The following is a 25,338-nucleotide window of genomic DNA, read 5'->3' as shown; positions in this document are numbered from 1 at the left end:
CCTTGGAATGCCAAATTTTGAGACAAAATAGTTACTAGCTATGAATTAAGTGGTAACTTATGTTTGCTTTGACTTCATTGGACAGCTTACATTTAATTTCCCTTGAATTCTAAAAAAAAAAAAAAAAAAAAAAAGGGGGGGGATAATTTTATCTCCACGAGGAAAAGAGACTGCAGTTCTGGCTCTGCTTTACAGAGTTTGTATCTACACTGTGGACTAGATTGCCTTCCTGCTGACAGAGATAGGAACATCTCGGCACTGACCCAGGCTGCAGCTCAGATACAGAAAACCAACAAACACCACACGACCTGAATGAAAGGCTAAAGAAGAGTAAAAGTGGTAGCAACGTGGCAGAGCATTTCAGCTTCCCTTCCCAAAACAAAGCCACGTTGCAAGCAAATGACAAGAACTGCATGGCTGCTTAGGCAGCGAGAAGGTAGGCTGCCATTGGGAGGGCTGAGACAGCCCATCACCTCCAGCCTGGACACAAGCCATCCTCAGCTGCACAGCAGGCCCAAACTGTGTTAATATTGGTTGCTTCTGGCAGCTTGACCTGGAGCAAACTCCTTTCTCATGGAGTACAGGGTAGTCGTAGCCAATGGGAGACGGGCGGGGACGGTGGAACAGCAGCCAATGGGAGCGGGGCGGGGGGAGGATGGGAGTCTTAGCCAATGGGAGTGGGGCAGAGGCGGGGCGAGGGAGCGGCAGCCAATGGGGGCGGGGCGCGCGCGGGCGGAGTAGCGTCAGAGCCCGTCGGGTGGCGCCGTGCCCTGCGGGCTCGCGACGGGGAGATGGCGGCCGCTGGCGCGCGATGCCCGTGGGGCCTCCTGTGCGTGGCGGTGGCCCCGCTGCTCCTGTCTTGGGCGGCCGGTGAGTAGCTGGGGACAGCTCCGCGGGTCCTTCCTCAGCACCGTGTCGGGGGGGAGAGAAGTCGTTGCTGTTGCGAAAAAGTGGGATGTTTCCGATTTAAGCTACAGGAGGGCTGTTTCATACGAGTAGTTATGTTCTTTGGAAGTCAGGCTTAACGTCCCTCTGACAACAGGTTCTCTTCTAGGCAGCGTTTATCCAGATACTGTTCTTTCTTTGAAGATGGTAACGCCTTGTGTGCACTATGATCTGTGCCGAATGGATGTGTCTGTCTGCTTCTGTAACTACCTCTGTCTGCAGCCTCTCCCCATCTCTAACGCAAGGTCAGGTAGAGCTGGAGCCAAAGCTCCAACTGAGTAAGAGATTTGACTGTTGCAAAGTTTCATAATAACATTAAAATCAGTCCTTGGTAAGTGATAGAATATGCATATGATTTCTGGGAAAAATTATCCACCCCAAGTGGGGAATATATGCTGGTGGGGTGGCCAAGAACGTTCAGAGGGGGGTTGCCCCCAATACCAGGTGTTGTTGGTCACAACTGAACTTCACTGCAGAGGTTGTGTCTCCTTGTGGTCCCGCTGGATGCCTGTGTGGTGATTGAGTCGACCTCTGCCCCAGTCCGGGGTAACCCCCTATTAATGAGCCTCACCATCCACTGGCAGGATTGTGGTGCCCCTCAGATGGGCTCATTGCACCAAGTCAAATCCCTAGTGGGGCGCACTAGGATCCAGTGGGAGTATGAGTGGCACCCTTCAGCAGTCGTGGGAGTTGGCTGTTTGAGGGCTTCTTTCCCACACTTGAATGTAACCTACATACCGTCAGTCCCAGTCTGTATACCATTAAGCCCAAATTGGACACCAGTGGCAATGTACCATGTTGCTGAGTGCCTTCACTCATGGGTTAAGACAGGCAAAGCCCAGTAGCCTCTGAGGACAGATCGCTGTGGTTTCAATGGTACTTGCCACTGTGGAACTCTTACAATGATTATAACTATCACGATGTGTGACAACAGGCCGCTGTGATTTGGTGGAAAGGCCACCATCATCTAACTTGGAAAAGGTGCAGGTGTGCATATGCTCGCTTGATAAATAACCAGCTCTGTCTCAGGGCACATGATCAATGGAGATCTCTCCCTTATGTTGCCCCGGGCTGATAAAGGTTGTTTGCTTTCTAGAACTCCAAAATGAGTCTTGGAGTGTTTATTTGCCCACATTTTCAGTATCAGGGGGGCAGTCTGCCTGGGAGAGGGGGAATGGCATCCCAGCTCCCACTACTACCTACAGATGCCCCACAGGAGCAAGAGCGCAGCAGCTCTCCAGGTGCTGCCTGGGAGAGGGCAGTGTCACCTTCCTGGTGTCTTCCCACTGTCCCTGTCCAGGTGGCCGTCTCCCTGTTCCCCCACTCCCCGAAAGCGCCTTCCCACAGTGGGAAGGCTACCAAGCAGAGAGAGGGGGCGTGGGGGGCTCAAGTAGCAAGGAGTGGGTTGCAGGGTACAGCCACCTTCCCACACCCCTCCTGGCCAAGTGTAGGGGAGAGACCCCTTCTTTTACCCCACCAGCTCACAGGCAGGATTTAGAATCACAGAATGGTTTGGGTTGGAAGGGACCTTAAAGATCATCTGGTTCTAATGCTTCTACCATGGGCAGGGACACCTTCCACTAGATTGGGTTGTTCAAAGCCACATCCAGCCTGGGCTTGAACAGTTCCAGAGGTGGGGCATCTACAAACTCCTCTGGGCAACCTGTTGCAGTGCTTTGCTACCCTCACAGTTAAGAATTCCTTCCTAATATCTGTTCTAAATCTCCTCTCTTTCAGCTTCAAACCATTATTTCTCATACTGTCCCTGTACTCCCTGATAAAGAAGCCCCCTCCCCACCTTTCCTTTAGGCCCCCTGTAAGTGTCTTCAGCTGCCATGCTGGCAATAGGTAAATTCCCAAGTTTGTGATGTGAAAAAATGTGGAACACCTGGTGTCTTATGCTAAGTGGGTAAAACCTGAACTTACGAGTTGCCATATAAAATGTCCCGAACAGCCTTTGTGTTCCAGGGCTTCTGTTTCTTGTGAGTTTGCTAACATTCACATTAGAAGAACAGTATTGAACAAGGTATTGGATTTTTTTTAAAGGTGAAGGTGAGGTGTTTAATAGAGAGAAGGGTAATGGTAAAATAATTTCCTGCATTAAAGTTGTGATAGCACGTAACTTGCTGACAGGAAAAAAAAAAAGGAGTAAAGAAAGAAGAATGCAGCACAAGCACAAATATTGGCAAATAGTGTTTGTTAGGTAGATGATGTTGCTATTGTAGGAGTGGAAAATACAAAATGTGTGACGCTTTAAAGCAGAAGACTGCAATCACTGAGGTGTTTGTGGGCATTTCATTGTTGTTCTATATTTCTGATTTCTACTGAGGCATGGTTTTAGCAAGAAGGCAGGAAAATCTAGTGGAATGACACATGGCATATTCTAGCCCAACTTTCCCATGATCAGCCTACTCGTATTGCTGAGGTAGCAGACGTTATCAAAGAAGGAAGCATAGGTTCCTCATGGTTGGGCATGAATAAAATTGTATAGTGAAGCTTGGAAATTTTTTAGTAGAGGTAGAGGAACTGGTAAAGGGAACGTAAAATGGAAGAGATGTCATTAGACATTTCAGAAGAGGCTACTGGAAAGAGAACTGACGTTATATTTGGAATGGATCTTGTTAATAATTTCCATTTCTGACTTAAATACTAGAGATCACTCTGGGACAGTTTTATTTGCTGCATTTTATTTGCATTTTGTATAAAAATAAATAAGTGACCGTAAAGTTTAGTGTATAGTTACACTCTTTGTTGTAGTTGATGAGACTTGAAACTTAGTGGTGGAAGTGCTTGGGAAGGAGAACTGTCCTGGATGCATTCGATTTCAGTGTAGGAGGGATGAGAGCCAGTGAAAACCATTGGATAAAGGCCACAGAGTATTAAAAAAATCTATGCAAAGGAACATATAATAAGATGTTTCCTAAGATATTAATGAACTCAAATCATAGTGACAGTCACAGTTAAACATATACATTGTCACTTAAGCCATTGTAAATTTTCTCTATAGGTTGGGAACCCTAAATTCTCGTGTGTCTTAAATGTAGCAATTACTGTAAATGAAAAAGTTATATAACAAAAAATTTCTAGGAATTGCAATGAAGCAAAATAACACAAAAGTGATTAGTTGGCCAGTATTTCTGCTTATAAGTAAAGCCTGTGTTTAAGTATGGTTTCATTGGATTGGTTTTTCTACTTATGACAATTAACTTGCTGGATACCTTTTCATTGTGAACCTGAATCTTTTCTTCAGCACTGTATTAATGTGCTTGCAGTCTGATTGCATGGGCACTGAAATTTAGAAACATTTCTGAAAAGAAGTGCAACTCTTTCCTTAAGAAAAACTGTCGGTTCTTCGTAGAAAGTGTACAGCAGAGCTTTTCAGTTAAGTGAAAGAATAACTGAAATTTGAGCATGGTAGAGTCTGCTAATGATGAAGTTCATTCTTGGCACAGGTCATCTTACTGAATATAACACAGAAGATCACATGCATAGCCTTCAAGTTCACGTACACTGCAAGATTGCATGCGTAGCCTTCAAGTTGGAAAGATTTTTAAGCCATCTGTGTCATATTTGAGTCCTTGTCTGTGACGGTAAAAAATCGGCAAAAAACATTAAAGTCAATATTACAATTTCATTGTTTTGTAAGCAGGATTGTGGTGCTTTCCTCATTTATTACAGGCATTTTGCTGTGTTGTTTCTAATTATTAATGAAAACATTCACTATTTACAAGTACTACTTTGGTTTTTCTTCCTTCCTCCTTGGGAATGAAAAGTTTCTGCTTTAAAATATAGCTCGATCCTGTAGTAGTTGTTTTAAATTGTGACTGTTTCAGACAACCTTTCCGGTGATTTTTTTTTTTTTTTTTTTCCCAGTTCCTTGCCATTTTCAGTCTGAAATGTTCTTTTTTTTTTAATGTTATTTCAGTATCAGAGAATTTGGGGTTTGGTGGCAGTGGATTCTTTTGTTTTTTTTGATTGCCTGTCTTCTTGTAATAGCTATAAGCTTTCATATGAAAACACTTACAAACTGAAATTATCGAGGAATTCATGCCCAAGATCCCTCTTATCCCATGGTCAAAAATTCTGTTTAGTAATTGGGTATTGTGAAATACCACTTACATTGTGGTATTATTGTGCAATATTTTTTATGTTTGTATCGATGTGATACCTAGTTCAGATACAGTTGAGTAGGAGTCTGTAATCATTGAATTATCCTGTGTGTTAAGATGTGCGTGGAAGTAAAAGCTTTGAAGGAAACCTCTGTCTCCCTGTTTTTCTAGTACGCTGTTCCAAATACTAGGCAGTGAGGATGAAAATGAATGCCAAGGAGTTGTGCAATTCATTTTATATTGGCCAAGCTTAACTTTGAATTAAGGAAATATTTGGATGGGAGGGAAACAAAGCACAACAAACTATAATGTTAAAATGTTTTAAACTGGTGCTTCCTGACTTTCTCAGTGCTTAGTTCTCATTTGTTTTCCTGTTGATGTGTTCACATTTGTGTTTGCTGTATGACTTTCATCTAGTGAGGCAAAACCACTGTTAATCATCCGTCACTAGGGAAACAATTTACAGTTTTCGTTCCAAGTTTTTAAGGAGCTAGAGTTCAATGAGCAGCTGTGTTCACCTCTGTGTGAAAAGGGGTTCCTGCTCTAATTTTCCTTTTACACCTGTTCCTGACTGGTTCTTTCACTTTTCAGATTCTTTGAGATTCAGTATAGGCATATAGTCTCTATGGTGTTTTTGCTCACTTTTTATTATTCTGTTCTTTATTATTTCCCTGGGTTAATAAATTTAATTGCCTCTTGAAGGAATTTGGCAGGTGCCAAGCTAGTGCAAGCTTAACAGCAGAACTGTGGCTAGAAGCAGAAGGAAAGGCGAGTGGTGGTGGCACAGAGTATCAGGGGTAATTCTGTGAGACTGGATGAATGGATCTGTGTCAACTTCAGCATGAAAATTTCCATGTTCTTTTTTTGCCTTCTTGGAAGGAAAATTTCTCATAGTCATCTGTGGACCAGGCAAATCATCCTGATAGGCATCAGCTGGGCTCTGCTGCTCACTAATGATAGTCAAGTGCTTTAAGCCTTTTAAAATACTTTTTTCCCTGGCCCCTCCTTCTCCATAGGTTGTCTTGTTGTTACCATGCAAAGGACAACTTAATGTGCCATGACGTCTGTGAACAGGTAAGCTTGTTTTAAATTTGGTTTATCCCACTGCGTTAAAATCATGCCTTTAGACAACGATGTAGCAAGATTAGGGTTATAAGCAAAGATTTTTCTGTGTGATGCTATGTGTGGATCGTCAGATGTACTATTGTTGGTTTAAATGAGAAAGTGAACTGTAGTCCTCTTTCCCTTCCTAGCAGAAATGGGTTCTGCTGGAGATCAGGAGAAACAGAGATGCAAATCTGAGGTCAGGATTTGGTCAGGAAGCAATATGTATGTTAGGAAATGGGATAGTTTGTAAGTATTTATCTAGTTTCTGGATGTTGTGGGTTTCCAAGTTTGGGGGATTTTAAAATAAAGAACAAGAGGTACTTTTTCCTTCTTCCTGCCAGTTCAAGTTTTCTTAGGTAAGCATCTGTGATACTCAATATGATATGTGGCTTTGTGAATCCAGCAAAAATTTAGTTACTTATTCTGTCCATAAGATAATAACAAATAGCTGTTTGTGCTAAATTCAAGCTTAGAAAATATTTTCAACTACTTATGTTTAGATTTGTACCTTTGGATAGCATGTTGTACAGCTTTGTATGTGTATATATATGAATTTATAGAGATAAAAATTTTAGATCAGTAAAGGATACATAGTTATTTTTATATTAAATATAATTTAATTTTTATATTAAAAGTAATTTTTATATTAAAGTTGTGTCCTTACATTATACTTGCGCCGTTTCTTGTGTTCATTACCCACTTTAGGGCTATTCAAGCAGTAAACCTGGTTAGGATTAATTTTATATTTATTTGAGGTTTGTACTAACAAAACTTGTAGTTTTAATTGCACTTCTACATCCCTGATGTAGAGTGCAACCCCTTTCAACTTTTTCTATTGTTAGGCCAAACAAGAAGTCTTACGGTCTCTTTGCATAAGATGTTCTCTCAATTCCTAGAATTACTTTTGCAGCCCTTCCAGTATAAATTATGTATCTTTGAAATAGGTAAGCAAAACTGTGCCTGATATTTATTAAAAAAAAAGTTTAGCACTCAGTCTTTAAAATTGTGATAAAACTTGAGTGTAAGAGAAAAGCTAGTCATTCCTGTAGGTAAACAAATTTAAGTGGCAGGTTTAGTAGCTGCTTTGAGAGGGCATTTGGGATCATCTATCCAATTCTTTCTCCTGTTGCATTGTTTTGAAGTTCTCAGTTTCATGTGAAGGGCCTTAAGCTTTTTACTAGCAAATTTTTACCCCATATGTTCCACCTGTTCTCTAATTATTGTTTTTGTAAGATATTCTGATTTCACTTTATTTGGGTGGTCTCTCTCTTCTCAGATAATTGGCATATTCAGAGTCTTTGTGGTGAAAGGTCTAGAACAAGTCTAAGGCATAAACTGCTGCGCTTCAAATTGATTTATAAGGAGCTGTCTTAGTTACCTCACATCAGGCTACTTCATTTCTGAATGGACCCCTTTGATATGTCCAATGAACTGGCTGAAGGGGCTGCCTATTATTTTTCTATTGATTTTCATATTCTGTTATAACCATTTTGTGCAGCACCACCACAAGATCCCAAATGCTTTATGTTTGTTGAATCCATTTTGGAACATATTATTTGATACAGCTTGTATTAAAGGTAAAATTTGTAGGATGAAGGTTTACCTGTGTGGGAGGTGACTGGAAGGGAACAGAGTTGACTGAGTCATTTGCCTTTTTCCATCTTTCCAAACACATTTTCTAAAATATTTGCCATGCATTTGTTGCCCTGTTTGTTGCACCACTACACCATCCTGACATGATAATATAATTCTAAAAATGTTTTTCCTCTTAGGCTTGGTATTTTGATCCATAAAAAATTCCTTGCCAAGGACAGCAGAGAGAGCAGACTTGCACTCTATTTAAGTGTATTCCTATTTAAGTAAGCTAAGGGGATGCCAGCAACCAGGACTCACAGACAGGAATTTGGGTGTTAATGCAGCTGTTCCTTGTGGGAAGAGCCCAGCAGAAGATGCAGGTGTACTGCTTGGACTGTGTGCACCTGTTATGTCCAGCAGGGACAGTCGCTGGCACTGGCTGAGCCAACCACTCATGACATGTTGGAGGTTTTGACCCAGAGGGAGCTCTTGAGGATGAATGTGTTCATCCTGTCTTGGGCTGCCGGGAAAGAATGGTGTCTCTGAGTCAGTGTTATTTAACTGTGGAAGTCATGCTCTGGTCAGCCTCCTGAACTGCCAAAATAAAGAAGCCAAGGATACAAGCATTTCCCTAGTGTAAGTGGGAGATAGACAAACTCTTCATGCAGAACATGCAAGGGCAATAGCCTGACATGTGCCATTGCACTAGAAAGAAGGATGGCCAGAGGCTATGTTTAGTGGAGGACAGGAAGTCTGTTGTCTCAGGAGGTTGAATTAAATTGTCTTCTGAGATCCCTCCCAACCTGAATTGTTTTTATTATTCTATGACCCCAGAAGACCCCAAATACTACTGCAGTTCTTTTCTTGCTCCTCAGTTCTGAAACCCTGTACTATTATTCTCTTGTTTTTCTTTCATGAGTTTATCATGTTGCAATTTAGAATAGAACTGTATTTCTTCTTCTGAAGGATCTGAAATGCATCCATGCTTCAGTTATTCCTGTAATTTCTAGTTTCCTTGGCCATGTTAATAGGTCTGTTTCTACCCCTTTTGGTATTACACATGGCCTTATCAGGTCCATACTGTTGCATAGGGTTATTCTATTTCAGTTGCAAGATTCTGTGTTTGCCTTTGCTGAACCGCTTGAGTTTCCTGTCGGTCCATTGCTACAGCTTGTTGAAATGAATCTGGGGGGTAGCTGCAACTTCTAGCTTAATTGATGGCAGTTTCTAGTTCATGCCCATCTGCATACCTGCTGAGGTATTTTTCTGTCCCATTGTCTGGCTCATTAGTAAAGCCATCAACATATTATACCAGTGCTTAGATGTTGAACTGCTGACTGCTAATCTTGTGTCCTACTGTCCAGGCAGTTTGTCGCCTGCCTTGTGGCCCACCCAGCCCATCCATGTTTCACCAGTTTGGCTCTAAAGCTACAGTGGGAGACTATGGAGAAACAGTTTTAAAGTCAAGGTGGACAGTGTACTCTGTTCACTCTTTTAGTAAATCAAGTTTTTTGTTATGGAAAGCTGTAGGACTAAATTTGCTCTGATATGCCCGTGCTGACTGTTCCCAGTCACGTTCTTGTCCTTCATGTTCCCTGACATGGCTTCTGTGAGGCTTTGTTTCACAATCTTCCTGTGGGGCGAGATTAGGCTGAACAGCCTGTAATTGCCCTGATTATCCCTTTTTTGCCTTTTCCAAAGGATGTGATGTTTGTCTTTTTTCAGTCATCAGGAACATCATCCAGTCACCATCATCTTTCAAAAATAGTAGCAAAGCTGCTACCATTGAGGGTGACGGTGACTAGCTTCTCGACATCCTCAGTTGCATCTCATCCAGTCTCCTGAACTTCTGGATATTCAGTTGGCTTAGGTGGTGCTTAACTTGGTCTGCTCTGCTGTGGGTTAGTATTCATTACCCTGTTAGTTTTAATAGTCTCTTTAACTAATCTAGCTTTTGTTCACATTTGTTTCACAATTACTTTTTTCAGGGATTTAAGGAAGAAGTTTAGTTGCCTGGGATAATGTAACATGTAGGTTAATTAAGTAAATAGTTTTATAGTATTTGATATATGGGCAGAAATCCTCTGTTTTTCATGCTACCTGTTTCAATAGAAACATTTTATTGAAAAGTTTGAGGAGGAAATTCTCATTCGCTTCTAAGTACAAAAACTTCCCTTCTTCATAAAAAGTGGAATGTATTTGAAAGACTACAGATATGTAAAGGAACAATCTTAGCTTTGCATTGTTTACATATTAACTGTTAGCTAAAGTTGTCAAAGGATAGGTAGTAGTGAAACTAAAAATGATTAAATCAGTTGAAAAATATTTTCAATGTGTAATTACGTTCTATGCATCTTAAGCTGTGTTTTGTTTTCTAACAGATTTTGTCTTCTAAGAGTGATTCCCGCTTGAAGCATTATTGCAGCGAGCACCTGAGTATTGTCCAGAATCAATGGTAAGCCTTGCTAGTTTTTAAGTAAAGAAAGCAAACTAACTAATCTTATATTAACAAAGTTTTGATTGCAAAAGTAAGGTTTTAAATTTACTTGTATTTTATTTACTCACTGAGTTTTGAACTTGCAGAACGTGTGTCTGTCTTCAAGCTTTTCCTTCTTTGTTCGAGGACTAGAAAAATTCTTATAATGAGGTTGGATCCTCAAAGTAGGACTTTTTTTTTTTTTTAAAGCCATCATATATTATGCTATTTCCAATAAGATGAGACTTGACAATTTTGCTCAGTGTCCTGGTTGTGTAAGCCGCAAAATGCAATAAAAATCTGACCTATGTTGTAAAAAAGTGTTCTAGGTGATTGTCGTTTGGATGTTGATTGCAGTGACTTAAATTAGATGATGTGTTCCAGCTTGTGCATGGGATAAAGCTGTGAGGTCTTGGTTGGATTGGGGCAAGGAGACCCTTGTAGATGCTCTGAATAGTTATGGCCATATCTGACAAATCGAAGTAATGCTTTCGTGAGATAAGTAAGATTATGGTTTCCTGTAAGTTCTCTAGTGTATCACTAAAAAAATGAAGAATGAAATCTGCTTCTTGGCTTAGAGATTATCCAATCAAGGAAGAGATAAACACTGTCATTCAGATTGTAAATTCTGGAGTCTTATCTTTTGGCAACTTAGAATATTTCAACACAGTTGAGGTCTTGCTTTCTTCTTGTAATTTTTGTTACTTCTAAACAGAACCAGTCTTGTTTCCAGCTAGCCTAAAACATGTACTCAGTTCAAATGAGCAGTGTGTACGAGTAGTAAATCTGAGAATAACATTTTATAAGCATAAGCAATTTTGCAAGGGTGTGTTTGCTTATACGTCTGTTCTTCCTGTGTGACAAAAGTATTTTTTTCAATGTTTTGTTTTGTGTGAATTATCAGCGATAAGGTCCTGGAAAGTCATAGATGTTGGTGGCATGAAAACATGTCTGAGCGTTTGTTTTTGGTATTAGTCACTTTATCTTTTATTCCCTGAAAGGAAGAATAAGACCTACTACAGAGCAGAGCGGAGCATTTTAGAAGACAGGGTTTGAGAATAACTGAAAGGGGGGAAATGACTGACATGACTTTTTTCACTCTCAATTACCACATTTCTAAATAGCAAGTTTGCTGTCCAGTGTAACATTAAATGGATATCACTGACTGGTAATATTTATAATTTTTTTAAAAGACATTTAGATATAAAATAATTAACAATTCAACTTAATACCATATTTGCTGTTTTCAGATACCACTTGTCTTTGTTGGAGGGATGTCCTAGTGACATTCCATAGATGAGCAACATAGGTTATGAATTTAATCACATGGTCTATTTTCTGGAGCACGTGTTACAAGAGATTGTGTTGTCTATATTCCTTTAGGTAATCCGATAGAAGGATTATGGCCTGGTATGAGGTGCTACAGTAACTGCCAACACAAGAGGCAACTTCATCTTTGAATCATTTGTGTTGGAAAAGACACTTAAGACGATAAGAGTCCACTCATTAACCTTCTCGTGAAAATAAGGGAAATCAACTGTATTAATGGAGTGGAACTAATAGAAGCAGAAGCTCTCTACCCTTTTCTTTTGCATTAACCTTTGAGTCTTAGATATCTGAGTGGGAAACTCCTACAGATATGGAACAGGACAGTCTTAGATCATTGGATACAGATCCATTTGCAACTTTTAGAAAGGCATTAATTCCTATAGTGACAGAATAGGGGTCAAGGTCTTGTGCTCTTCCACCACTCCAGCATGCGGTCTTACCCATAGGAGACAGTCCTCCATGAACTTGTCCAGCGTGGGTCCTTCCAGTGGGCTGCAGTTCTTCACAAACTTCTCCAGTGTGGGTTCTTTCCACAGGGTGCAGTCTTTCAGGAACAAAACTGTTCCAATGTAAGTCTCTTGCAGGGCCACATGGAAAACCAGGGAACTTGCTTCAGTGTGGCTCCTCTTAATGGGGTCACAAGGTCCAACTTGAAACCTGCTCCAACGTGGGCTTGCTCCTCCACAGGGCCACATGTCTGCCAGGAGCCTGCTCCAGTGTGGGCTCTCCATGGGCTGCACCTTCCTTCGGGGCATATCTACCTGTTGCAGTGTGGGATTCTCCACAAGTGGCAGTGTGGATATCTACTTGCTTCTTACAGCACATACACTGAAATTGGAACAATATGGACAAGATTAGCACAGGCCTTGCACAAGGATGACACACAAATTTGTGAAACTTTCCATATTTCTTAGGGAAACTGTGGGCCCGCTGCTGGAGAGCTGGGTGCCCTGGTGACAGAGAATAGAATGTGGAGTTACTGGATGCCTTCTTTGCTTCAGTCTTTTACTGCTAAGGCTGGGCCTCAGGAATCACATAGCATAGAGCAAAAAGAGGAAAGTCTAAACCTCCTTCCTCGACAACATTTGGTTTTGGTTTTTTTGGTTTTTTGGTTTTTTGTATTCTAGCCCTAGTGTACAGAATCCCCGGTATTCAGCTTGGTAATGACAGTAGTAAGGGAGATAGGGACAGTATCTCTGTGTTTAGCTGTGGTTAGGTCATTTAGCAGAACTGGTGCTTAGGGCTAGGAGTGCTTTGCAGTCAGGGTGATCCCAACAGGTTTCCTATTGTAACTTTTCATGTTAGTAAACTTCACTTGTGGAACTTTTTCTTCTATGTATCGATCTTTCCCTGAAGCCACATTCCTCTGGTCTCTGGAGTACCTCAAAACCTCTTTCTTTTGTTTTGTGTGTGTGTTTGTTTTGGGTTTTTTTTTTTTTAAGCTGATGGAAAGCAGTGCTAGGGTAATAAGCTTCTCTGCAGTTCTTGATCCTAGATAAATCTCCTTAAAACAGTTGTTACTTAGTTCTCCCAAACACTGGTGGAGAAGATTGGTAGCTAGATACTTCAGGTAATCACCAGCCATGTTCTGCACCTGTAAAAATGTCACTGTTGGTTTCATACTCTGTAGGTGGCAGCCTTCTCATCAAAAGCAAGTGCTGCTGAGCTCGTGACCTCCTAGCACTTCTTTCAGAGATGTTATAGACATAAAAATTCTTCCAATTAGATATTTAAAAACCAGGGCAAAAATGCCGAAAAGGCTGGGTTTTGTCTGCTAGAAATTCTTATTCTCTGGACTTAATTGCATTTTACTTTCCAGGGAGAAGTGTGGGGTTGTATAAATTCTTCTTTGCCAGGTAAGAAATACTAGTTTACTATTGAATCATGTTGCTTTTTCACCATATGCATGTTTTGATATTGTCTACCACCTACACCTATAGATTTTGTGATAATACAACTTTCATTATGCTTCCTCCGTGAACTGTATTTGACATCTAGTTCCCTTTAATGGAAGTGAGTTACCTGAGCTTTTCTTTTTTTTTTAAATACTGCTTTTTCTTTTCCTCGTTAAAAAATGTTTAATATGTTTGTATAATTAAACGTGCTTCTGTGACAATCCAAGAAATATCGAAGTTGCTTTCCTTTTCAAAGGTTTTTCTATTATTTTTAGTTTCAGTTTACCTTAGCCTGCCTGATCTGTAACATCATGGATTATTGCAGCTTTTCTCTAGATGCAGTGTAATTTGGAAAAAATTTGAGTAACAGAGGGAAATAGTAAGAAGTAGACAAACAGTTCAAGAAGCTCAGAGGCTCAGATCAAGAGCCAAACTCTCTGGTACAGGTGGATTTAGATAGTTAAAGCATAAATCACAACACAGTTACTGTTCTGTTAGAGGAGAGATCAAAATAGATGGAAATGGACTTAAGTATTTTATGTCATTTCTAAAAGACTTGAAGTAAATTTAGCATACTGTGTTTGAAAAAGAGGCAGTGAGGAAAGTGGAGGCTGTAACAGTCTTATGGCATCTGCTCCAGACTTCTCCGCAGACCTGCTTCAGAGGCAGTGCATGCAGAGATCTACTGTCATATATTTGGTAGTTTTACTTAACCAGTAATGTTTTCTCCTGAAGTTGCAGTGCTTCTGTCTCATCTAAAACCTGATGCATTTTTTGTTCGGAGACAGTACCTAATCTTCATTGAAGCTCTGTAGCTCTATACAAATGAGTGGCAATGCTTTTACTGCAAGTAAAAAATAAATATTTTATTTTAAATGTTAGGTGTCTTTAAGCAAGTGGAAAAAGTGTTCGACTTCCAGACTGTCTTCCTGTACTTTCTAAACTGGTGTGAGGCCTCTTCAGTGCCTTTATGTCAGGATTCTATATCCTCTGAAAGCCGCTTTCCAACTGGTCTGCCTCCTCTGGGCTGTGGAGCATGGGGACTTCACCAGGTGCAGCAGTTCACATTTCCTTTTTTTTCACTTTTGGACTTCACAAGGTTCCTGTTCTGCCTATTTCTCTGGCTTGTCAATATCCCTCTGAATGGCAGCACAACTACTAGGGCCTAGCAGCCTCTCCTCCTGGTTTTGTATCATCTGCAAATACACTGAGGGTGCACTTTTTTATTTAACAAATTAAGAAAATCTACTACAATCACTTTCAAAATAGTTCCCTTCTGAGTCAGCACACAGCTGCATATGATACTGCCAATATTCAAAGCAATTCCACATGTTATTTTCTGAAAGGCTTTTGAGGATTTCCATCGTTTTTGCTTTGCCATCTTCTGCTGACAAGAAATGGGTTCCTTTGAGCACTGACTTGATCTTTGGGAAGAGGGGCCAGATCTGGCACATAGGGTGGGTGCTGAAGCATAGGGATGTTGTTATTAGCTAAAAAAGTGCTTCACAGACAAAGCATTGTGGGTGGGTGCATGCTGACATTTTCCAGCCGAGGGGCAAGAAAACAGTCTTTACTTGAACACACGTCCACTCATATGGAGTGAAGCAATTGAGTTGAGCCTTGTCTCCCTGTGACAGGTCAGAACATGTTCCATAAACTGTTTCTTTGTCTCTTCTCTCCCACTCTTGGTTCCCGAGGTTTAGGGTTAGTTTCAGAGGTTCTTTTGTGTCAGACTGCTTTTGATGACACTATGTTACAGCCCTCCCAATATCAGCATTTTCATGTCCAGTTGCAGAATATTGACTGGATAAATAGAAGACGGATAGCTATTTTCTTTCTTAACAGCTGTACAACATGCTTGGCAGTTTACTTGAAAATGCAGGTGGAAACCCATTTTACATATGGCTTTCAGTGGCATCTTATCATAACACAGCATATATGCTAAGTAATTTAGGACATCGCCTTATAATTTACTGCTTGATATATCTTTTTGTATATTTTCGTTGTAGTTTGTGTTTTCCCCCTCTTCCATTCCTTCAAAGAGCAACCTTAAAATGTTACTATTCTCATGGCTGCCACTTGAGCTACCATTCTTTTTCACATTTGTTTCCACTTCCTTAAACCCATCATAAGGTTAACTTTTTTTTTTTTATGATGCATCCTTGCAAAACACCACCAGAAGTCGTGTTTTATTGTCCTTGTCAAGACAGTGTTGTCAGCCTTAATTACTTAAAACTAGATGTTCAGGAATGTCAGTATTCTCTGAAAGAATATTATTTTTCCATATTTTCTGAAGACAAATATCTTTAGTTTGTCAATATTTGTTTATTAAGTCCAGTAGGTGTACAGAACATGTGTTATTTTGGGGGACTTGTCTAGAAAATTGTTTCTTTACAGCCCCACAAACATAATACAGTTCAGGAAACTGCTTACAAAAGGTGATGATCAAGGGACCCCCAGCTGACGGGGAAGAGCAAACCCAGCAGCCTGTAATTCTAGGTGATAACTATGTTCTGATTTAAGTTTTATCATTTTCTGTAAGCAGACTGTAGATAACTTCAAAGAGACTACTAGATAATCTATAGTTCAGAAACCTGTATTGTATCAGTTAATTTGATGAATAATCAGAACTATAGACTCCAGTCAATTAATTATGCACTGGAGGTGTACTTTTGTCTAGAAATGTATGAGTTTTAATTACCTTGACTACAAAATTACTTTATAACTTGCTGTACCAAAATTCACGTTCACTGTTCTTGAAGACATGGCATCAATTTTTTTCTCTGCAAGCTTGTCTGCTACTTGTAAGAATCCTAAGGAGAGGGCCACTTGCCAAGAAAATACTGTGGCTGAAACTTAGCAGCATTCTTTATTTGGCATGTATTTGTAGCTTGCATCATTCTTTTAGCACAGTTTTAGTTTCAGTAATAGTATTTCTGAAAACCACAGGCTCTGTATTGCACAAAATATGGATCTTTGATTATTCGTTGGCGATTCACGAGTGACTGTTCAGTGGTGACTTTGCTCCTAAAGCTGTACAGCTGTGTTATCACGGCTTCTCCTGGGTCATAACTGGTTATTGCAGCAAAGTTCTTTAGAAATCTTGGTTTTCATACTGTACATGGTATTTCTTTTATATCTTTTAGATGTGCTTGTACCTTACAATATCAATCCTACTAATAAATATCCTACCTGAACGTTGCCTTTTTGATTGAAAGGAGTCCTGCATGTAGCTCAACATGTGAAAGTTATGCAGAAAAGACTGTTACATTATTTTATGCCTAAAATAGAATGTAACAGGTAGTTGATTTGGCAATTAAACTGTACATATGTAGTTAAATATACGTGCATGACTTTCATGTAGACATGCATTTCCTCTGGAATTAGTTTAAACATTGATTCAGATGCTAAATTTTTGAACATTGATTACAAACTACTGATGTATGCACAAGCAAGCCATCTCTTTAGCACTTTCAAAAAGATGCTTAGTCTCTGAAAAACTGAGTCTGTACCCCAGTATGGTAAGCTGGAATTTGCAGTTCTTTGTGGCCTTCACAGCTGTTTGAAATAGTTTCAATTGAGGAAGTATGCCAATACCCTGAATAGGCATAAAGAGGATTTGGACAGTCTCCAAAAAGACTGATGAATCAGTGGCCTACCATGCCTCCAGAAGGTCTGGACTGTTCAGGTGGTACATGGCCACTTCACACTGACTGAACGCAGGCTGCAACCAAACCAAAAGCTGTTCTCTAGCTTGGCCTCTGCTTTCTCGACTTGCTATGCAATCCTGCTATCTTTGCTTGTGGTGAGCATTAAGGTTTTTCATTTGCATTTTAGTAAATGTAAATACTATTTTAATTTGTTATTTTTATTTGCTGGTAAAATATGTTATTTTAGCTAAAGATTTTGCTTCTCTATACATCTACTATTAGTGTATTTTCTTAATTTGCCCTTAGAATGTCATGAAAGACTGACACTTAAGACTTTCTATGTCACCTGTGTTTGTAAAACCAACAAAGTGTGTTTTAAAGGCAATTTTATAAAAACCTACTGGTGATTGTTTTCCATTGATTACAATTATGTTTAATGACTTTTTTCCCTAGTATTTTGTTTTGAATTTTAATTTAAGCTCACTGGTCTCACTCCTACCTTTTTCACTCCGCTTTTTTAAAGCTGGACATTCCATATGAGATTTCTGCTAGGCTTAAGAGCTTTTTTTTTCTTTAATTAAGTGGTTGATTCTTTTACTTTGTAAAGTTTTTATTTCTACATGAAGGATATAATTTGTTCATGTCCTAAAATACTGGTGTATTTTTTAAATAGTCATAACAAAACTAAGTGGTTCATTTGAGCTAAATAATTTCACCCCCCACCCTAAGAAAAAAAAAGTGTAACAAACTTGCCACAGTTGCTGAGCAGCTGCATAGGTTAAACCTTCCCTTTAATTATGTCTGTCTTTAAAGTTATGTGAGAAATAGATCCAGGAGTGCATTCCTCTTTTACTTGATTTCTGATGTGTTGCAAAAATCAGATCTATTTTTGTGAATAGATTAAGAGGATGAAACAACTTATGGCAAGCAGTTTGCTTTTCTAGTTAACCTTATGGTAAGAAATGAGGATAATGTATAATGAAATAAATGGGAAAAGAGAGATGGGGAGATTGGAAATTTCAGTAGAAGGTAATTCTGGATATTGAACAATGTTATTGGGGGGACAAATTACAAAGGAAATGTTGTAGTTTCACTCAGGTAGGCGCCACACAACCGCTCACTCACTTCCCTGCCGGTAGGATAGAGGGGAGAATCAGAGGGCAAAAGTGAGAAAGCTTGTGGGTTGAGATAAGGCAGTTTAATAATTAAAAACCGTAAGAAAAAAAAACCACATTCAAAAAGAGAAGAAAAGCAAATGATGCAAAAGAAAGCAATTTGCTCACCACCGACCAACTCATGCCCAGCCAGCCACCACCAACCTCTATCTCCCAGTTTTATCACTCGGACGATTTCATATTGTCTGGGCTATCCCTTTGGTTGAACTGTCCCCACTGTGTCCCAGCCTAGCCCACCTGCTGGCAGGTCAGTATGAGAAGCAGAAAAGGCCTTGACTCTTTAGTTGTCACTGACAGTGCTCACACAACATGCCTGTGTTTTCAGCACAAATCCAAAACATAGCCCCATACCAATCAATTCCATCCTAACCCAAACCACTACAGGGAGCTTGAAGAGAAAGTAAGAAACATGTTCTGCATTGCCACAGTTAGTAGAAAAATATGCTGTTGAAACCAAGAAGAGGATGTGTCCGTGGGAGATAATGGTTTTTATTTTAATGAGGGTTTTTGGTTTTTTTTACTGGTGGTTTCTGTTGTCTTATATTTCAGATTAGATAAATAAACTGTCATACCTTCAGTGAACATATAAAAATACTTCGCATAAAGTATCTTTAAACTCAGTGTATAGAAGATAGGTTGTAATTACTGAGTTCAGCATTTATTAAGGCACAGACTTGCTCTTTTCTTGCTTAAAGTTGGTTTCAAATGACTTCATAAATTCCAATAAAAATATAATTTGTGTATAGGCTTCTCGAATGAGAACAGGATTATAAAATGCGGAAAGTAACTGACTCATGGGGAGGGAAGGGAAAATGATGACACAGATTCTCTTTCTAGTGTAATACATATTGTCACCTTTTCTCAGGAGTTTGAAGAAGTCTGACGGGTGGGTTGGTTTAGGTGCTGTGAGCTGGCAATTGCTGCGGAATGTCGTCAGGCATGTAAACAGGTACGGCTTTCTGATGGTTTTATGTGGTTAATATCAAGTCATGCTATGTTGTATTAATTTCTATTGTACTGCTTATGAACTTTAGGCTTAATGCATTTTTTTACATCATGATTAAATTACCACATAAACTCTCTTTAAAAATAAAACATAGGACTGGATACTTCCTGGGAGGTACTACTGGTGATAAATGCCAGTGACCAAGTTCCAAAAACCAAAACGAAGAATTTATGGGTTTAAAGTGAATTTTCAGTAAAAAAGTAAATGTTCAAGTCTAGTGAGATGAAAACGTACTTAAAAAAAAGTTTTGTGGGGCTTGACGAGGGGGGAAGGAGATATTTTTGGATCTGTATTTTGAGCTGTTCTATAGAAGTAGGGTGATTGCTGTGACTTGATGAGCCTGAAGGAGAAATTTTAAGGCCTTAAGGTTAGCTGTGCCTTTTTTGTTCATTCTGATGCCACATTTAATTGCTCAGTAATGCAGATAGAGCTAAGATGAAATCTTACTGACTTTGACACCACAGAAGTTGCAGGGTGAAAGCTGACAAGCGGGCTGCAGGCATGTCCTAGCACCACTGCATTTGACCAAATGTAGATAATCCAATCAACTTAGGTTTGATTTGCAGACATTAGGCTCATGATTATTTCTGATATGGTCTTGTTTGTTACTTATAGTAATTTATTGACTGAATCCATAAAGATTCTGAAGCTCTCTTTGCTTATGCTAAACTTAATTTCTTGAATCTTTATTGTCACAATCTCTACATGAAAGTTGTTATTTTAAAATAATTCTGAGTGGAAGGGCAACGTGTGGCTGTTTCTAAGCTCTCCTTTTTAGCAGTGTAATGTTTAGTGATACAACACTGTGGTTACAGCCCCAAATGGGATTTTTATGCCTATTTAAAGAGGTTTTTGGTTAATCAGATGGAAGAAAGTGGTATTTTTGTTACTATATCACTATTTTTTGTCAAGTGACAATTTTAAGCGTATAATATAAATTTAGCAATGATCTTTTTATTAAAACCTGTGAAACATTTTTTTTTTTTTTTTTTTCCAAAATATTGTGTGTGACCTTAAATACATCTTCAAAGTTAAAGAGCGTATAATTATTTTTTATCATCCTTGGGGCTAGTTCTGGAGCACAGATGTACTTAACATTCACTGTAATATCTTGGAGTTACCTGTGTAATCTTAACCTTGGACCAGGAGCCAGCAAATTGTTGTCATGCAAAAAAAAACCCAACTGATTCTACCTTCACCCAAAAGCATGTAGTTGAAACTATTTGACAAGAGATGAGCAGTGAGCGTGCAAAACTCAGTAGTGTGGAAAACAGATGAGTGAGTAAAGAAACATGGGGCTTTGATCTTCTAAAAAGAAGATACATACATCTGTTCCCAAATGCATTTTTTAGCAAAGTTTTCACATTATCCTAATGTTAATGTTTTCAGGCGTGATGAAAACCACTTCCATTTATGGCAATGTCCTATGACATTATGTTAATTTAATCTTATAATTGTTACATCATTTCTCATTATGCTCAGAATCAGTGCTATATTGTTTGGATTACAGACTCTGCTATCTCAATTCTTGACTATATTTTATATCATAGCTGACTACGGTTGATACATTTCATATGATTTTAATTTCAGCTTAAAATACAGATACTTTCAAAATATTAGGGATAATGGAAATATTTGGATTTTAATTTTGATTCTTGAAATTCAAAGGGGCTTTGGATTAATTTTGAAGAAGGTGATATGATAGGTCCAAGATCAATTACTCTGGTGTTTTAAATTATGGCAGGGGTGTGGGAATAAACTGATGTTAGTGCTACTAATTAATTTTGAGTATCTGTCATGTGAAGGAGGAGGTGGGACAAAGAAGGGGATTAGCAAAACAGTCACATTAACTTTCCAGAGGGCAGACTTTGGACTGTTCAGAAGGTTGGTTGGCAAGTCCCATGGGAGACAGTCCTTCAGGGCAAGGGAGCCCACGAGGGCAGGGCGCTCTTAAAAAATGAAATCCTAGCAGCTCAGGAGCAAGCCATCCCTGTGTTCCGGAAAAGGAGCCGGCGGGGGGAAAAAGCCAGCTTGATTGAGCAGGGAGATCTTGAGATGCATCATAAAGAAGAAGGTCTATGAGCTTTGGAGGAAGGGGCAGGTGTCTTGGGTGGACTACAGGGAGGAAGTGAGATCGTGCAGGAAAAAATCAGGAGGGCTAAGGCCCAATTAGAAATCAAATTGGCTAAGTCTGTGAAAGATAATAAAAAATCATTCTACAAATACATTAACAAGAAAGGAGGACTAGGAGAATATTCAGTCCGTGTGGATGCAGAAGGAACAACAGTGACGGGATAAGGACAAGGCTGAGGTACTTAATGCCTTCTTTGCCTCAGTCTTTAATAGCAGGGAAGTTGTTCCCTCTGTGTACAAACCCAGGAGTTAGAGGAGCAGAAGGAGGCTCCCGTGATTCAAGAGGAGGCGGTTAAAGACTTGCTTGCCCAGCTAGACACCCACAAGTCTATGGGGCCGGATGGCGTCTACCCAAGAGTATTAAAGGAGCTGGCGGATGTCCTTTCCAAACCCCTTTCCATCATCTTCCAGTTGTCCTGGCTGACTGGGGAAGTTCCACAGGACTGGAGGATGGCTGATGTTGTGCCCATCTACAAGAAGGGTTGCAGGGAGGATCCGAGAAACTACAGGCCTGTCAGTCTAACCTCAGTGCCGGGGAAAGTCATGGAACAGCTGATCTTGAGTGCTATCATGAAGCACATGCAAGAGAACCGGGTGATCAGGCCCAGTCAATATGGATTCATGAAAGGCCAGTATTGCCAAGCAAGCCTGATCGCCTTCTATGACAAAGTGACTCCACTACTGGATGGATGTAAGGCTGTGGATGTAGTCTTCTTGGACTTCAGTAAAGCCTTTGACACGGTTTCTCACAGCATTCTGCTTCAGAAACTGGCTGCCTCTGGCCTGGACAGGCGCACACTCTCCTGGCTTGAAAACTGGTTGGATGGCTGGGCCCAGAGAGCAATGGTAAATGGAGTTTAACTCCAGCTGGAGGCCAGTCACAAGTGGGGTTCCTCAGGGCTTGGTACTGGGTCCAGCCCTGTTCAATGTCTTTATCAATGACCTGGATGAAGGCATTGAGTGCACCCTCAGCACGTTTGCAGATGACACTAAGCTAGGTGGAAGTGTGGATCTGCTGGAGGGTAGGGAGGCTCTGCAAAGGGATCTGAACAGGCTGGACCGCTGGGCTGAGGCCAATGGCATGAGGTTTAACAAGGCCAAATGCCAGGTCACTGCACTTGGGCGCAACAACCCTATGTAGTGCTACAGACTATGGGGAAGAGTGGCTGGAGAGCTGTACAGAGGAGAAGGACCTGGGGGTAATGGTTGACAGCCAACTGAACATGAGCCAGCAGTGTGCCCAGGTGGCCAAGAAGGCCAATGGCATCTTGGCTTGTATCAGAAACGGCGTGACCAGCAGTTCCAGGGAGGTTATTCTCCCTCTTTACTCGGCACTGATGAGACCACACCTTGTGTACTGTGTTCAGTTCTGGGCCCCTCACCACAAGAAGGATGTTGAGGCTGTGGAGTGTGTCCAGAGAAGAGCAACAAAGCTGGTGAGGGGGCTGGAGAACAAGTCTTACGAGGAGCGGCTGAGAGAGCTGGCGTTGTTTAGCCTGGAGAAGAGGAGGCTGGGGGGAGACCTTATTACTCTCTACAGCTACCTGAAAGGAGGTTAGGGGAGAGGAGGGAGCTGGCCTTTTCTCCCAAGTGACTGAGGACAGGACAAGGGGGAATGGCCTGAAGCTCCGCCAGGGGAAGTTCAGGCTGGATATCAGAAAAAAAATTTCACGGAAAGAGTCATTGGGCACTGGAACAGGCTGCCCAGGGAGGTGGTTGAGTTGCTTTCTCTGGAGGTGTTTAAGGAATGGGTTGATGAAGTGCTTAGGGACATGGTTTAGGGAGTGTTAGGAATGGTTGAACTCGATGATCCAGTGGGTCCTTTCCAACCTGGTGATTCTATGAAGAGACACTCTACAGAAAAAAAACTCATCTGCATTTTGAGGGGTAAACTTCTGCAACTCAGTTTTCATACTAGGAACTCCCAGGACCGTGCATACAAGACAGAGAAGGGAAAGAGGCACATAAGTGGTACTGAGCATGCAAAATGGGGAGAGTTTTATGCTCGAGTTCTTCTGTTTCCTAAATGCTTCCTGTATTCTGCTCTATCTTGCAAAACCTTTCACAGAAACAGAGTTGCTTTACATGCTTCTCATATCAGCTAACTTGGTACGGAAATATGAGGTTTGTTTCTTAATTCAATGTAGTACTGGCAGTCATAGTTTCTGCTTTTCTTTTTTTAAAGCTTGCATGGATTCTTTTGGTTTTTAAAAAGGAACATTTAAATAGATCATGAATCCATGGTTATCACAGTTAGTCTAGAGTTGTCTTTACTTTCCAGCATGATTTTATTATTTTCTCCTACTAATAGAGAAATTCATCTATCTTTTAGGCTTCTGCAAAGAATGATGTTTTGAAGCTCTGCAGGAAGGAATACGAGGTATGTGTGTATGTGTCTGGATATATCTTAAAAATCAACTGTTCTTTGAATTCTGTAAAAAGTAGCCTTTAGAAGCAGGAAAGTCCAGTCTTCTTGTAGTCATATTTCTGGATATACTCATTTTTTCATCCAAATGTAAAAATACCTCTCCCACCAGTTTTGTAAAAGTACCATCGTTTCCTGTAAAAGGAGTTGTCTTTTTTTTTTTTTTTTTTAGAATTGTATGTATCTTAATTTGAATGAAAAAGATGCAATTTTCAAAATAGAGACACAGATTCAAAAAAGTTGGTTTCTTGGGACTTCTCATGAAAGTCAGTGTTCATTGTGAGCATTCATTCCATCAGAAACATTTTTACTTCTATAGTGGGAGAGTCAGCTTAAAAGTGACCTAAAGGAATAAACTCGGGAAAGAATAACTTTTTAAATATTCTTTTCTTCATGTAAATAATTTCAAATGAATAATTGTTTGTAATATCAGTGAAACTATGAATGCCTACAATTATTTTTACTGTTCTGCTCTTAAAATTAATCATCGGGATATTTTCAGAAATCTACCTTTACCTATATTATTCTTAATATGATTTATAGAAATGCTATTCTGCTAGGACTTCTTTTCTTTCATCTGTTTCTTAATTAAAAGCTAGGTTCCTCCTACCCCTTTATGTCTGATTTCCTCCTGCCCTGAATTAGGTAGTTCTACCTAAATTCTAATTATAATCAACAGTTCATGTTGTCAGACAATTTTCTGTTCTCTTCATTTGGGCACAAGTGTAGCAGGTTTCCTGTTTTTCCAGGAAACATTAAATTTCTTCCCCCCACTACCCACCTTTGGTCATTTTATCTAAACAATCTTCAGAGTATTTTCCTAGACTCTTCACTGTTGAAATTACCATAGCTTGTGTTCTTAAAAACAAATTTTTGTTTAAAGTAGTTCTGTCTCTTCTCATGCTATGATATGCTATACTGTCAATTTCTGTAAGCTTTCTCTCTGTTATGCTGGTCTGTTTCCTTCTTTTTTTCTGGATTCTGCGTTGCTGTAGGAGGTTGGTCAATATGGGTTGAAGGAGAATGGAAGAGGAAAGGTAAGAGATTAAAGAATGACTACAAAAAGATGATAGTCATCTTACTTTTCCTGGTTCTTCTTTTTCCAGTTTTTATCTGGAATTTTGCCAAGTGTGTCTCTCACTGTTCGAAAGAGTGAATGTGCTGTGGTTGTACAGAAACCCTTAACTCTTTCTGGCTGTGCAACACTAAAAGGGAAGGAGAGGGGAAAATGATGGAAGAAAGAATGAGTCTTCAGGAGGGAAAGAACTTTTTTAATGAGTACTAGGAGCTCATTAATACAGATATTGCATTAGTGACAGAAATTAATTAACTAATGTGATAGATCTTGTTATTACAGAATTTTGTCTGACAGTGGGTTTTCCTATATATCTAGGCTTACGAGTACTCTTGACATAGTACTCCCAATGCACTCAAGAGACCCACTGGTTATGCAAAATTTTTGCCTAAGATAGGAGAGTCCAAGAAATACTTCTGGAGGGAACCTGCATTTTTT

The 25,338-nt window shown here is 39.9% G+C and overlaps 1 protein-coding gene and 1 non-coding gene across 2 annotated transcripts in view; both read left to right on the top strand.

Moving 5' to 3' along the window:
• The first annotated feature begins 722 nt into the window (after positions 1-722).
• Positions 723-25,338, top strand: part of RECK (reversion inducing cysteine rich protein with kazal motifs) — a 56,161-nt gene continuing 31,545 nt past the window's right edge. The window contains 9 exon segments of the mRNA XM_054057115.1: positions 723-872; positions 6,072-6,128; positions 10,118-10,151; positions 10,154-10,191; positions 13,361-13,397; positions 14,912-14,915; positions 19,130-19,158; positions 19,161-19,210; positions 23,733-23,780. Of these exon segments, the coding sequence (XP_053913090.1) occupies positions 792-872; positions 6,072-6,128; positions 10,118-10,151; positions 10,154-10,191; positions 13,361-13,397; positions 14,912-14,915; positions 19,130-19,158; positions 19,161-19,210; positions 23,733-23,780 (378 nt within the window). The 5' untranslated portion in view covers positions 723-791.
• Positions 12,349-12,452, top strand: LOC128851534 (U6 spliceosomal RNA). The gene has a single exon (XR_008448902.1). It is a non-coding gene; the product is annotated as a U6 spliceosomal RNA (small nuclear RNA).

Source organism: Cuculus canorus, chromosome 2, assembly GCF_017976375.1.
Source record: "Cuculus canorus isolate bCucCan1 chromosome 2, bCucCan1.pri, whole genome shotgun sequence".
NCBI lineage: Eukaryota > Metazoa > Chordata > Aves > Cuculiformes > Cuculidae > Cuculus > Cuculus canorus.
The sequence above is the reverse complement of the archived record's forward strand: the minus strand, read 5'-3'. Positions and strand labels throughout refer to the sequence as shown.